Source organism: Lissotriton vulgaris, unplaced genomic scaffold (genome assembly GCF_964263255.1).
Source record: "Lissotriton vulgaris unplaced genomic scaffold, aLisVul1.2 SCAFFOLD_791, whole genome shotgun sequence".
Lineage (NCBI taxonomy): Eukaryota > Metazoa > Chordata > Amphibia > Caudata > Salamandridae > Lissotriton > Lissotriton vulgaris.
In genome coordinates, this window is record NW_028252882.1 from 102,479 (window position 1) to 117,743 (window position 15,265).

The following is a 15,265-nucleotide window of genomic DNA, read 5'->3' on the forward strand; positions in this document are numbered from 1 at the left end:
GAGTTGGCACTGTGAAAATCAATAGCACTAGTCTGCAAGTTACGCACAGATCTCAGCCGCAGGTGCTCGGCCCACTGCACCAACGCACTGGTCAGTGTGTGACTGACCATGCAGTTGTGATCACCAGTCACAGACGCTATACACTGACGCTTCATATCCTGCCTGCGTTGCTTGTGCATCCCCCGCCCAGTATCAATGTTTCTCGTAGAACAATTCTTCCGCCTCGCAGGCAGCCCCTCTTCCAGGACGGTGGTACACTTATAAGGTCCCAAAGGCTAGACCTATTGGCTGTGCCAATGCTTGTTTTAATATGCTGTTCCTTGTCCTGCATTCAGAAGTTTTTTTTTTATGTCTTTATTATAATTAGGGCTCCCGGTTTAAAGTTTTTACGGATTTTTATATACAAATACAGACAGAAAACTATATTCCGTTTGTCTGTATTTATATTTACAAATGGCAAAATACTGACTAATTTTGCCACGCTCCAGTGCAGAAGGCCATGTACAACAGGCGTGACGCCAGACACAGGGCATGCGTGCAATGCTGCGATGCAGGTCTTTAACAGAATCATCCTGGAGCGTGCTGTGTCCAAGGGGCAGGGATGAGGTGCTTGCTGTAGGATATATGGGATGGTCGCTAGCCTGATGCAGGGCAGGTAAGAGACAGTACGGAAACCGCATCTGAGGTTACAGCACCGCTGAAATGCGCTCAGCTCTGGATTACCGCCGCTGCACCCAATATCCGTGTATTTTGCTACCGACATTCCTTAAGGAAAACAACGTGGTGGTTTGAGAACACGATGTGTCTCAGCAGAAATCATAGGTGTGTATAATAACATCCGCCGATGTTTCACCTGAGGAATATGTTCTTTATTGCAACACAAGTCACCCACATTCCAAATAAACAATTCTGCTGTCCTGTGTAAAAGGCAGCTCTTTACCATTCGGTGTTTAAGCCACTGAGCACAGGGGGGTCCTGTAGACACTGCCCGCAGTCTGGTGTCTATCAACAATAGGCAGAGTGGAGATGCTGGGGGGCTCTAAGAAGGGGTGAAAACAAAGCCTTGTTAGCAAGTGAATGGTCTTTTTAAAGACCTGTGAAGCGCGGCTCTGTGCATGCCAAGGAACCGGTCTCAGCCCGAGCTGACACACACGACGAGGGAGGGGCCAAATGGGTGTTGCGTGCCTGGTGGGAGAGATGGCCCCACCTTGCAACCCGGGAACCTGTACAATCCATGCTAATGAGGTCTGATCACTTGGAAACTAGTCAGGGCAATGTGAGTGCTTGGCATGGATGTTTTGACTGGTTTGTGGAACAATGCAAGGGAGACAGCTACCTACAGATCTGTACATTCATCCTCACAGTTCGACTGCATAGAACACTAATCTCCTCCAGCAGAGCCCTAGCCAAGCAATTGATTGAAATTTCTCATAATGGATTCCCTCATACATGCAAGCAGCTATTGCCCTCCGAGGTCTCCCCTCTCGTACATTGACGGTGGCAGTTCCCTCACGTAACAACTGAGCGCATGTGTGCATTTTCAGTTTAAATAAATGTGGAAAAATACTACCTATAGCCTCGTCTTTTGCTTGTGGCAAAAGTAAATGTGGGTAAATACAGAAAAAATGCCCAAAAAATAAATATGGATAAATACAGACGGAAATGGCAAAAAAAATAAATACCATAAAACCGAAATTCCTAATTATGTTACAGAACAAAACTCATACAGGTATAAACCTTACTATTTAGAACATTCAGAAGGTAATTAACTAACTAGTATCTTAATGTCAGGCTTATACTTGCCAACAATCCCAATTTAGATAGGACACAGGCTATTTATTTTTATGTCATTTTACTTTTGTCAAGTTTTATATAGCGTGGACTCGACACGAGGGGAACGAGCACCAGTTCATATATATTATTTTTTTGGGCTCAGAGAGATTAAGTGATTTGCTCAGAATCACGGGATGTTGAGCCGACGCCGAGACTCTAACCTGATTACCCAGCTGCAAAGTCGGCAGCTCTGGCCGGAATGCCACATCCTCGTGCTTAAAGCTTTCTCTGAGTCAATGTATGTTTTTGTGAATTACATTTTTTTTTCTCTAAACCTCCTTCTCATGCGTTCCCAGTCGACTGCAAGTATTCAAGTCCACGGTGAAAATCTCCCCAAAAAAAATCCGGTCGGGCCGCCCATTGATACCAGACAACTGCAGCACTTCTGTAACGGTCGAAAAACAGGCCTTTCATGAAAAGTTTGCTTACACAGACTTCGTATTGACCATGTGGTTCCCGAGGGGAGTTTTCGCATCACCTCACTAGACCTTCTGCCATTCTTTGGTCGGTTCTTGGCCCTCAGCTGCACGCGCCGCGCCAGGGCGGTGAATCACCGGGAGGGGCGGGGCGCGCGCCCCAAGGCGGCCACGCCCAGCGCGAGGCGGCGGAGAGGGCGGGACCCGAGGAGCTGCACTTCCTGGGCAGGGTGCAGCTTGACTTCTCCTCTCCTCACCGACCATCGCCTGAGGAGGTGAGCGCGCGGAGGTGTGCTGCTGGGTGGCCTGAGGGCAAGGTTTGGGTACCCGGGGAGCATCGCCCACCTCCAGATGAGGCAGGAAGAGGGGGAGGGGGAATAAGCTTTGGGAGGATGCGCGTGCAAGTCTGTTTCTTGTATATAAACTTCATAACTTTCGATTCAGGCCGCCGTTGACTTCCTTTTTTGCAAATAAAAGTTGCACGTCAACTTTTTATTTATTTTGTGTCAATCCTTTCAGACCTGGGGCCACATCCTGGCCATGCATGCGCATCTGGGCGGCTGGGCCTACTCGTGTAACGGCGTGCCTGGCGCCACTACATGAATTTGCTTTTATTAGCGCTGCATGAGCATGCGGAGTCTTCTTTGCGCTTTATAGACGGACGTGCGCGTGGATGCCATATGGTCCTTTCCATAGGCAGCTCTGTTCTCTTTTAGTCGCCAGAGCTTTGCAGCTGCTTTTGAGCCATCACTCGCAATGTAAAGTCAAACCTCTCTTCCCAAAGTGTAACTTGCTATTTAAGGAAAATCCAGGACTGGTAAAAAAGTAGCAAGTGTAACCAGGAGGTACTTAGCTTCAATTTATAATTCAGCACATTTGAAGCACGTGTCTGTTTTAGGCGCTATTTGCCGTACATCCATGCAACGTAGGGGTCTGTGTCACTTTTGGATAAAATGGGTGTCACTTTTGGATAATATGGGTGTAGAACAACCTCTTTGTTTGCATGCAGCAGCCCCCCTATAACCAGGAGTCTTTGGCACTTTCACGGGTGATGGCGGTTCCTCTGAGTTTGCCACATTGTGAAATATTTTTTTGGCTTTTGCAACATCTTTGCCTCCTCTTGTGCTGGTTGCTTGCACCAGCTTGAATGCTTTTATCATTTTGAATGTAATTGCAGGCATTTGCTTCAGATTAAACCAATGTGCGTGTGTCTGCACCACGTGTGCATAAATGACCACCCTGTCTAAAATCTGTCTACACCACCTGACCGACTGATAACCCCTGCTATTAGAGTAGCTGGCTTCTGGTCACATGCCACTAACAGCCTCGGGTTGATCGTTGCATCTTGGTACTTATAGTTCAATTTGAATAACTCCACAATAAAACCACAAGTAGCAGAACGCAAAATGTCGCTAGCCAAAGACACCGTGTTGGCAGAACTCCTCTGTCTAGACGAGTCGTAATAACTACGATCACCGTGCGTGGTTTTACTAGCATGAGAAGTGTGATAGGCTGAGAGGATATACGCACGAGGCAAAGAAACGGCCCAGGCCGCCGCAGCAGCAGGTGCTTAACCCTCAGAGCTATCTAAGGAGCTGTATTCTTACATCTTGTAGCATCCTATCACACAGGCATTGGCATAGAGATGTAATGGTTGCTACTCGCTCGTCAAATTTTTCTACCACTCCACTGCAGTTTGAGCATCATTAAAGGGCGTTGGTTGTTAATTTTTACAATCAATTTAACAAACGCAATTCTGGCATTATGGACCCTTTTGAGATCTTTTCTGCTGGCTTTTAATGTTTACCTTTCCATCATTCTCATGACCGATTTTAATTTGCAATAGTGTGAAAAAGATTGTTAACTTTTTGACAAACCTCGTTATTCTATAATTGATTGTAGGCTGCATTTATTAACAACACCTCCAAGGTGGCACTCGTGTACGATTTATTAAATACATTTAATCTATATTTTACTTTAAACTGTTGGAGGATATATGTTGTGATTGGGCTTCTCCTTTTATTGGGAGGGGTCGCCCATTCATTACTAATTACAATGTATTTCTGTCCTCCTTTTTGTTTTTTCTGTTCATTTGTTGAGTAATTTAAAGTAAGGACTAGTGTTTTTAAGCATCATAAATCGCCATCTGTTTCCCAAAACCTGTACCCTTGTGAAGAAAATCAGGTTAATTGTTATACGAGGTAGTAAGTTATTTAGGGTTGTAGAATTTGCTGGGCCAACTTGACGACGCGTGTAAGGTTTTAATTTTGTTGTCTTTCTGTTATATATATATTTCATAGTAATCTAGATTTGTAGTACTCGCCCTGTGTGGCACTTTACTCTTTCAACTCAATTTGTTTTTATTCGAGAAGCTCTTTACCACATCTTGTTTAGTCAAACAATACTCAATCAACGCTCCCCGCAAGATAAACGTAGCTCAAAAAGTCACCTAAATCGAGCACAAAAGTGGCTCTCTGCTGATCTAGCTATAAGAATGCCATCAAAGAGAGGGAAGTAGCTACTAAGGCCGAGGCATGGGAGTGATTAGATCAGGCTTGTAAACTACAGGACAGTAGGGCATTTTGGTGGGTAATTAATACTTCGTTTTTGGGAGGCCACTGACTTTCCCTCTTTTGTCTCTTGTATTCAACCAGATGTTTAGGTACATGATTTGGATGGTGATACCTTTGCTGACCTTCCTAATAATTACCATCTTGCATCAGATTGTGACTTTAGTATCTATTTTAATCATGAGGAAGCGCTTGTCGTGATACTTGGAGTCAAACTGGCAAGACTCCAACCCAGATTGATATAACCGTGATCTTACCCTTTCAGCACATCTTCGTATCACGATCTTAAACGCAGCTCTTGTGACCAAGAGACCTCCTCTGGTTCACACTCCTTTATAGTGCCCATCTTTAAAAAGGGCAGCAAAAGAACCCCCGTTGTTATAGGATGATCTCTTGAATCAATTTGCTTATAAAGGTACCCGGTTGTATCATTTTGGGTAGGGTTTCTATCGGGCCAGCCAAAATCGAATCATTTAGGTCTTCATTATGGTTTAGGATTGGGCATAAATGAACAATTTTTGAATCTTCATCTTATTATTCATACATACACCTTAGCTAAAAAGGTATTGAATACATTTGACCTTTATGGACCTTAGTTTGGCTTTTGATTGTGTGAATCCCAGAAAACTTTGGTCCATTATGACCGGTAGCTCTCAACAGTGTTAATTTTTGTGTGTGACATTATTTGAATCTTACAGCCAGAGTCCGATACCGACCTAGGGGAGCAGGCACTCTATTTTTCAGCTTGCAAAGTGAGGTCTACCCATTTTCAAGCTGTTTGTGTTTTTATCTTGTGTATATAAATCAAAGCTTGGAGAATTTTCCTCAGACAGGTGTTGATGAAGGTCTGGACTTCTCAGAGTTTCTGCCCCGTAAAGAATGACCGATTGTGCACTGTTGTTAAAAAGCCTGATCTTGCTTTGCAGCGTTATGTCATTGGAGCTCCAGATCTTCTTTAGCTGAATGAAGGCACCACTTGCTTTGCTAATTGTTGCCTTGAGGTTGGCGTCTGTGCCGCCCTGCTTGTGTATGATTCTGCAAGGGTAGGTGAAGGCCTCCACCTCTTCCAGTGCGTCGACTTCTAGAGTGACTGCAGTTGTGCTGGCCTTGTTAGCCTTCAGAAGCTTGTTTTTTCCCGGTGAATGTTGTGATCAAGTTGTGCTGATGTGGCTGCCACATTGTCGACCTTCTCTTGCATCTGCAGATGACTATGTGAGAGTAGGGCCAGGCTATCTGCAAAGTCCAGGTTGTTGAGCTGCGTCCAAGATGTCCCCTGGATCCCATTTCTTCTCTTTGCTTTGGATGGCTTCATAGTCCAGTCTATGGCCAGCAGGAAGAGAAAAGATGAGAACAAGCAACCCTAGCGGGCTCAACTTGGGAACCGGAAAGCTTCAATTAGTTGTCCTCAATATACTATCATGCAGGTCATACCCTCTTTAGAGTTCCTGATGATAATGACTAGTTTAACTGGCACACTCTTGTAGCGGAGGAGTTTCCAAAGGGTCTCTCTGTCTACAGTGTCAAATGACTTCTCTAGGGCGAGGAATTTAACATAGAGGGGGGACTGCCATTCCATCTACTGCTTAATGATGATGCACAGTGTTGCAATCTGGTCTGTGCTGGATCTAGCTTTGCTAAACCAGCTTGCTGGTCTTGCAACTGAGCATCAACTTGTTCCTTAATTATGTTCAGGATGAATCTGTTGAACACGCTGCCCGGGGTGGATAGAAGTGTCTCTCTGTAGTTTACACAGTTACTCAGGTCACCTTTATGGATTATCTTGAAGAGAGAACCCTCATTCCTGTAGATGGCACCTTTTCCCAAATCCTTCCAACTTTGAGGTAAATCATGTCTACAGATTTTTCATTGTCTGCCCTCAGCGCCTACGCAGGAATATTGTCTGGCCCTCCTGCCTTCCCATTTCGCAGACATTTGATGGTTTGCCCTATTTCTTCCTTGGTTGGTCAGATGTAGTAGATATGCAGATCTTGACAGCTGGCTGCATGTCTGGTGGAGACTGAGACACAAACCGGTTCAACGGTTCTTCAAAGTGCTCCAGCCCTCTCTGTTAGCCATTGATACCCGTGATTGTCTTCCCAGCTTTGTCTTTAACAGTCTTCATGGTTTGCTGTATCTGCCAGAGATTTTCCTTATGTTGTGGAGTTCTTTCGAGATTCCATGCCTTGCTGCTTCTGGGGCAAGACCATTGATGAATCATCGCTTCTCCGCTCTTAAGCTTCTCTTTGCTTCCTTGTTGAATTTGGCGTACTTGCCTTGAGCTTTCACTTTTTCTGCTCTTGTTCGGCAGGTGTTGACTGCAGCTTTTCTTTCCTTCTCTCTTTGATTTTGTGGAGAGTCTCTTTGGAGATCCATTCTTTAAGCTGGTGTTTCTTTGGACCCAGTACCTCCTGGCAGGTTGATGTTTCTTTGATCTTCTCCCACTGACTTTCTACTGGGTCTCTCCCATCCTCTAGTTCTTGCAGGATTTGAAACTGGTTACTGAGGGTGACAAGAGTATTCACTCTGTTTTTGTGCATCTTTGAGGAGGGTGCTTTTAGATCCCTGGAGTTGTCGGTTTCCATCCATGGTTTCTTCACCTTTTAGCCTGGCCACAACAAGGGGATGGAGTGACAGGACGTCTACTACTCGCATGTCCTACGGGGCCTTGAGGTACTTCTTGGCAATGCAGATATAGACTATCTGATTCTCTGTTGAATAGTGGCACTCACATTGCCTTGTGTATTATTTTGTGTAGAAATACGCTTTTCTCTTATCACCAGACTGTCCAGGGCACAGAGATCTGTGAGCCTTCACCATTCTCATTCATGTTGCCATGGTTGCCCATGTCTTCTTCATACCCTTTGTATTTTTTTTCTGTTACCACTTGGGCTGTCTTGTACATGGCCCGCATGTTTCATGTCCGATGGTCTTTGTCGAAAGCAGGTGGATCGGCTTTGAGGCTTCTAGGGATCTTTGGTTTTCACCACAAGGTGTTGTAGCTCACTGTGAAGGAGATTCCTTTGGTCTTTTGGGTGACATTTCTGTAGCTAGGATTTTGTACATGGTGGGTTAGCTAGCCCCACCCATAACCCCCCTCCTTTCGCAGCTGGGCTTGGGACTGGCCGTGGCAGAGTTTTGATATTGTCAGTACTACCTAATTGGCCATGTTATGATAGATTTTATATACATGAGGAAGAGGTGTGGCGCAGCAGCCAGGGTGACTGACTCCGGAACACGGGGGCTCATGGTTCGATCCCTGGCGGCTTTAGCCCAGCACCATGTGACTCCGGGCAATAGCTCGCTTAATCTTCCCGACGGCCCCCAGCCCCTTGACCCCTTCGGGTAATTGTTCGCGTTTTACAAATACTGGACAAATACAAAATCTCTGCTGTCTCTTATAATATTTATTGTTCACTTACCTTTTTATCGTTTTATTCTATAAAAACGAATTAATTAATGAATTATATCTCGTTGCTAGGAACGTCGCTGAGTGAGTGATATTCAGGGAGTGTGAATCTTAAATTCCCAACTAAAAAAGCAATGGGGTGGAGTAGGAGAGAGCCAACAGTGAAATATATAGAATTTTGAGTACATTTAATACATTTTTGACTAGTCACAAAATGCGAGTGTAAATTTACTCCCAAAGTGTAACTTGCAGGTCTCCACAAGTTGAAGGGTCTGGGGGCTAGTCACAAACTGTATTTTGTGGTGCTTCTAAAGTACTGCTGCAAAAAAACAGTAAAACCGTAGAAGTGCAGTTTGTGAATAGCAGTTTGTAGTATGTTGGTAGAACTACTAAATTTACTGCAAAATGCAGTTTATGAATAGCTCCCTGGCCCTTTGAGTAAGCCCTGAAGTAGTCCTGTAAATTCTAAATATGGCCTAGATTCTTATTGTAGATGGAGCAACATTATAATCTGTTTAATCAATAATAGGTGCTTGTACAGCGCACATCCTGAAAACAAGTATTTAGAAGTACTTGAATGAGAACGTAAAAGGAGGGTATGAAATAAAATGTTTGCCTAGGTTAATACAATTTGGATAAGCAGGGAAACCAGTATTGATTCCAAGTTCTCTGGTTTCACGTTTTGAAACTGAGCCACCAGGTGTATATCTGTCTCTCACCCTGTTAGACAGCAGAGGTCATTATTTTGTATTTTAGTTTTTGCCCACAATGAAAAAACGACTGACCTAGCTAAATTGACTCTGGGTGGAGGGGTTGGTGGAGGTTCTTGACCCAACTATCAAGCCAATAATGCATTTATTTGGGGAGTGAAACACCCCCCTGAAGCTGCACCCCTGCTTGTTGCTCACATAATTATCACCCTGTGATCCTTATTTTATTGACCTCGGTTGGATGAAAATGTGATTAATTTCAGCAGACCTTTGACCCCCAAGCGCTTGATATTCTTCAAGTTTCCTTAGCACGGATTTCTCCAACTCTGTTGCAGGACCACCAAATCCATGCCAAAGTTTCAAAATGAGGAAAACAAAAACGTCATGTGGAATTCTTATGTTAATCCCAGGCACTGGTAATTACCTGGGACTGCATCGTAGCACATCATTTTGTTTGCCCCTATGCCACCTCAGGCATATACCAGCCATATGAAATAAGCCTTGGGTCTGTTCAAATCACCAGGCTGAGCCCTCTGAACAGGAACACAAGCAACCCCAGACTGTTTTTTTGTGCAGATAGAAATTGTTAGTGAGGTATATCTTGAGAACTGTGGCACAATGAACAGAAGATCGCCGTCTGGGCATACCCGTGGTACTTCTGGCATCCAATTCAAGAAAACAAAAAAGTGATGAGTGTAATGGAAGTTTCACAACAGTGAATCAAAAAAGATCTGTCACATAGTGGGCCAGGATTATACTGTATTGAAACTGTGGCACATACCCGGCCCCCCTGGACCTGCGTTGGATAGCCCTGCCTTGGTAGTGAATCGTTTCTGAGTTGTGTGGTTTGGATGGGAACTTTTGACCTGAACATTGTAGAGACCTTTCTGCTCCAGATGTATGAATCTTTGCATCAGTCTTATCTGGAGACGTTGCTGTTTTAGCACTTTATTCCTTTCGAAATAACTCCTCCGCTTTTAGGACTCCATTCAAATGCTGAATAGAATCTCGCTTTGGGGTTTTTTTTGGTGTTCCAGTTGGGTAATGGCCCATCTATTTCACAAAATGCATCTCCCAAGTGTGTGCTTATTTATTTGCAGTAGTGTAATGGCATTTTAGGTGATATTTCAACGTGGAGTGCTGTGAATTGTAATGTTGATGGTGTTTATTTTTTCTCCATTCTGTGCCACCTACTGGGGACGGGACTTGAATCTGAATACTCGAGGTCAGCAGCCTTTGGGGTTGACTGCCTAGACACCAAGGGCTAGATGTAGATAAATAGTATTTACCGATTCGTAAGTACGAATTTTTACCGATTCGGTATTTACGAATCGGTAAATGCTATGTAGGTAAAATTCGGTAAAAATTACTGAATCGTTAAGATTTGGTATTTACCGAATCTGTATTTACCGATTCAGTAATTGCCATTCATTCCTATGGGCCTCCAGGCCCATAGGAATGAATGCCAATGACGTGGGTGGTGTCTTCAGTGCTGATGGGGGTCCAGGCGCTGAGGGTGGTGGTATGGGGCAGCGTTTTGGTGTTTGGAGGCGGAGTCTGGGCACCAAAGCTGTCATGTATGTCTGCGATCTTGCGGGAAAAGAACATGGCGAGGGAGTCGCAGAGGTCTTGCGACGGTGTGATGTCGTTGCTGCTGGGGTTGGAGAGCTCTTTTACGTTGCTGAAGAGTTCCTTGCTGTTGTGTGTGTTGTTGTCCAGCCACTCTTTGAACGATGTCCTTTTGGTGGTGCGGATCAGCTGGTGGTGTTTGCGAGTGGCGATCTTGAGAGCGGTCAGGTTTTCTGTTGTCTGTTCGTGGCGCCAGGTTATCTCGAGAGTTCGGCAGGATTTCTTCAAGGGCGTTAGTGAACCATGTGGCTTTCCTGTTGTTCTTGCCTGGGGGGTTCTTCAGTGGGGCAAGGGCGTCGGCGCAGTTGGTGATCCACTGTGTGAGGTTGCAGGCTGCTTCGGTGGTGTCAGTGTGTCGGTTGGTGGGTTCTGGCTCAGTGACATGGTTAGCTGGTCTGTAGTGACTTTACTCCAGCCTCTGCGGGGGATCTGTTGCTGGCGGACGTGGGATGTAGTCTTCTTGAAGGTGAAATGGATGCAGCTGTGGTTGGTCCAGTGTAGTCCGGTGGAGGGGCTGAAGGAGACGTGGTTGCTGGCGGAGAATATGGGGTTGAGCGTGTATCCGGCGTAGTGGGTGGGAGTGTTCACCAGTTGCTTGAGTCTGAGGTTGTCGAACAGGGTGGTGGTGGTGGTGTTGTCGTTATGGTTCTCCAGGTGGAAGTTCAGGTCCCCTAGGAGGATGTAGTCTGATGAGGCGAGGGCATGCGGGCTGATGAAGTCGGCGATGGTTTCACAGAATTGTGTGTGTGGGCCCGGGGGTCTGTAGATGAGGGTTCCTCTGAGGGTGGTCTTGGGGTCGGTGTGGATCTGGAAGTGTAGGTGTTAGGCGGCGGTGAGGGTATCTCCGGTGTTGGTCGTGACACTGATGGTGTTCCTGTAAATGATGGCGATTCCTCCTCCGGTTTGGTTGACACTGTTCTTATGGGTGATCTTGTAGCCGTCTGGGATGGATATGGCGATGTCGGGGCTGAGGAGCTGTTCATCCAGGTTTCCGTGAGGAAGGAGACTTCTGGTGCTGTTGTGTTGAGGAGGTCCCAGAGTTAGACGGCGTGCTTGTGGACGGAGCGGTTGTTGAGTAGGATGCACTTGAGGTGGTTGTTGTCTTTGCTTGGTCCGGAGGGTGGGGTGCATGTTTGGAGGCAGGTGAATTTGCAGGCTTGGCAGGTGGAGGGTCCGTGGGTGTGCTTCGGGTGGCTCAGTAGCAAGCGGATGGTCGGCCGGTGTTGAGTGCGTGGAGGGTGGTGGTGTCGTATGTCTGGTTTCCTGGCTTTGGCGGGGGCCAGGGGTCCTGGCGCTGGGCGCGGTCCAGGTGCGACGGGTGCAGACGAGCTTGCCATAGGCGCGCCAGCTGCGCTCGGCCGTTGCGCTGCCTCCATATGAGGGGAAGAGGGAGGGAGGAACAACTGGGAGGCGGGAGCTGGCAGTGAATGGGGAACCAGGGGGGCGGGGACGCAGCGGCGGGATAGAGCGAGGGGGTGAGCGGGTGGGTGGCACAGAAGGCAAAAGGGCACAAAATACGGCGGGCAGGCACAAAGACCGGCAACAGCAATGGCACATAGTCAAACAAGATGAAAAACAAAATGAACAGAAATTAAATTAAGGCGGGGGGACACCCAGTATGAACCGGGGCACAGCGAGTGGCAGCAGCAGGGGTAGCGTCACAAAGGAGGACCTTGTGGTGGCTGAGGGGGTGACCTACCTGGTGACCCCCTTAGAGTATTTTAGTATCATGTGAGTGACCCTGTGTATAAGCTAGCCATAGTTACCCATGACTATTTTGGTTGCAGTATCTGGTGAGTATCCCTTGTATAAGCTAGCCATGGTTACCTTTAAGTAGTTCAGTTGCAGTATCTGGTGAGTGACCCTGTGTATAAACTAGCCATGGTTCCTTGAATATTTCAGTTGCAGTATCCTGTGAGTGGCCATGTGTGTAAGTTAGCCACAGTTAGGAGTAATTCCGTTGCAGTACACATTAAGTGACCCTGGACATACGGTAGCCGTGGGTCCCAGAAGTAAAAGCTGGTCATGCTTTTCCCAGAGTGTTTCAGTTGCTGTACTTTGTGAGCTTCTGTATGAGTCCGCCGTGACTTCCCGGCTTTGGAGTTCTCCGTGACGTTTGCCTCTGCTTTGTGAACTAGCCGTTGTCTTCCCAGAGATTACTTTGGTTGCTCTACTCTGATTGGCCTTATGGTGAGTTGGCTATGGTTTCCACTCTGTGAATGCTGCAGTACTGTGCGAGTGAGCCTATGGAGAACCAGACATGTTTTCCTTATGGGAGGAAATGTGGCCTAACAGTCAGAGTTGCCACCCTTGGAAGTGAGGAACAGGGTTCGAATCATGGTGTCCGCTGAACATGCTGTGCTTCTGTGCCAAACAATACATACATTAAGAACTCTAATGCCCAGGATCAAGCCTGCACTATATAAAAATCAACAAAATTAGGGCATTAGTTTGCCCCTTGAGAATTTCCTTTGCAGAACTTGCAGGTGACCCTCTTGTGAACTAGCTAGTTTCCCCCCTGAAAATTTGAGGTGCAATACTCCGTGGGTGGCCTAGCATGTGTTTTCCCTCTTTTCTGCCCTAGTTACTCTTAGGGACCCTACTGTGATTTGTGTATGGTTTTCCCCATGGGTATTTTGGTTGCCGTTACTCTGTCACCCCGTGGTGACCTAGCGGTGGTTTGTTTTCCTACGGAGTATTTTAGTAGTACTACTCCGACTGTGTGAGCTGGAATTCTGTTTCTTTTTTGGCCCTGTGATCTACACTGTTGCTGCTCTGTTCTCTGTATCTTCTCTTGATCTGCCCTCAGTCAGGGTGATATTGGGGACAACGGTTGACCATAGATAGCACAGTGACTTTTCCAAAATGTTGCAATAACGAAACCGCAACAACACTGTCTGTTTCCTTTTCTTCAACGACACCATCTGCATAGTGACTTCAACACACAACTTCGGATGTTTGACTTAATCACAATGCATGCTGGGATTCGCAATGTGCCTTCTGCACCCTTTCCATTTAGAACTGTGGATGTTTCTTTGTGCAATGGGCTTCCAGAATTAAAGGGCTGTGATTGTATGGGATATGCATTAGTAAGTGCCTTGCAGCCCCTAGTCCATCCATAAAACGCTGTGCAGGTTTTGACCCCTCTCAGCCTCATTACATGTATGCAGATGACAGGGACGGCTCCTCCATTTGAACAGAGGAGGGTCGCCTCACAAGCCCCAGAGCTGGAAAATAATATGGTAATAAAGTTGATTTATTGCCATTTTATTTTTCAACTACCCGTCCTGAACTAAGGGTCAAGACCGGGCGGGGCCAGTGTTTCCGTGTGGGAGCAGCAGAGCGCTATACCCTATAAAATGCGCATGTGTCTTTGGCCGGCTGTCTTAGGACGGCCAGCCAGACGTGCACAAATTAAACTTATCTAACCTAGCTGTCTTGGACATCTGGGATAGAGAAAGCTCCAACCCCCGGTGCATCTGCCCACCTAGCGAGTCAGTGGGCCTGGTTTTAATGTTGGAGCATACGCAAACACAGGCCGCGCAAGTGCACGCTTGGGCATGCCTGTGCTGGGGTGTGTTTATGTGTGTGTGTGTGTTCATTGGACTAATAAATCCAGGACTGATGAAGTGCACTTTAAAACTTCGTTTATGTAGAAATTAAAGCATGTAATGTGAAATGCTCTCTCTTGTCGAACTTTTCTTGTATGTATGTGAAATAATGGGAGGGTGGCCAGGGAGCCTTCATGCATCTTCAGGCAAAAGGCCTGTGTTTTTGTGCAACAATTCGCGGATCTTTTTTTTAAATTTTTAAGTATGTTGGGCACGTTCATGTGTTGATCCCGCCCTTCCGCATAATGTGTGATAAAAACACTCTTCGGGCAGTGGGCCCTGTGACCCGTCCTGCGGTGGACCAGCTGTGTGGGGGAACTGACCGGCGGCGCGCGCCGGCCGGGGTCAGGCGGGGATTGGTCACTCATTAACCTGGCCAGGCCGTGCGCGCGTGGGTGAGCCGCGTGCGAGGAGAGCCCGTGAGTCCGGGGCAGCGCCGCGGCAGGTGTGCAAGGGCTTCAGTCGGCTCCCGCCCCCTTACGATGAACACCATGGACGGTAAGGGGGGGGAATGGACGGACCCTCGGTCCTGACTGATTCCGGGGAGGAACACCTGGCGCTGCTAGATACTTTTCGCCCTCCAGAATGCTGTCTTTTTACTCCTATGAGTAAACCTAAATTATTCGATCGTCCCCGGGCTCCGAGGCCCCCTCCACTGCCCAATAATGTCTTCACCCTCTTTTTTTCCCTACTTGGGAGACGTGGTTTATTTTAGTAATTCGGTACCGGAGTGGGAAGGGTGCACCTGCGCAGGACAGGTGAACGCACTTCCGTATTTCCTGTGAGGCCTGCTGTGTAGTTGTAAACCCAGGGAGGGCAGGTCTCACCTGGGGCTGACGGCGAGACCCCGCCGCCGTGGGCTGGGGCGTCCACGATTTTATCACAGAGACCTCGTGTTGATTGCTAACCACCTCAAGAAATGGAGATGGCCTCCTTAAGGAAATTAATAGCTTTGAAGGGTGGGGCAGATGGTGTCTGTAGAAGGTCAGACTCATTGCCTGGTGTGAGCTAAGGTTACCTGGAGGGTGCCTGTGGGGCCGTGGAGACTGGCCGTGGGCTAGCCAATGTCGTGTACTCTAGTGCAGGGAAG

The 15,265-nt window shown here is 47.0% G+C and overlaps 1 protein-coding gene across 3 annotated transcripts in view; it reads left to right on the plus strand.

Annotated features, from left to right (window-relative positions):
* The first annotated feature begins 2,411 nt into the window (after positions 1 to 2,411).
* LOC147661225 (pyruvate kinase PKM-like) overlaps positions 2,412 to 15,265 on the plus strand; it is a 61,042-nt gene continuing 48,188 nt past the window's right edge. The window contains exon 1 of one of the 3 annotated variants that reach the window (XM_086951219.1): positions 2,412 to 2,524. Coding sequence is in view for 1 of the 3 variants with exons in the window: in XM_086951218.1 (XP_086807344.1) it covers positions 14,658 to 14,673 (16 nt within the window). In the remaining 2 variants the exon portion in view is untranslated. Of the gene's footprint in view, positions 2,539 to 14,537; positions 14,674 to 15,265 lie in introns of those variants that run through there. The other 2 variants (XM_086951220.1, XM_086951218.1) reach the window with 2 other exon arrangements.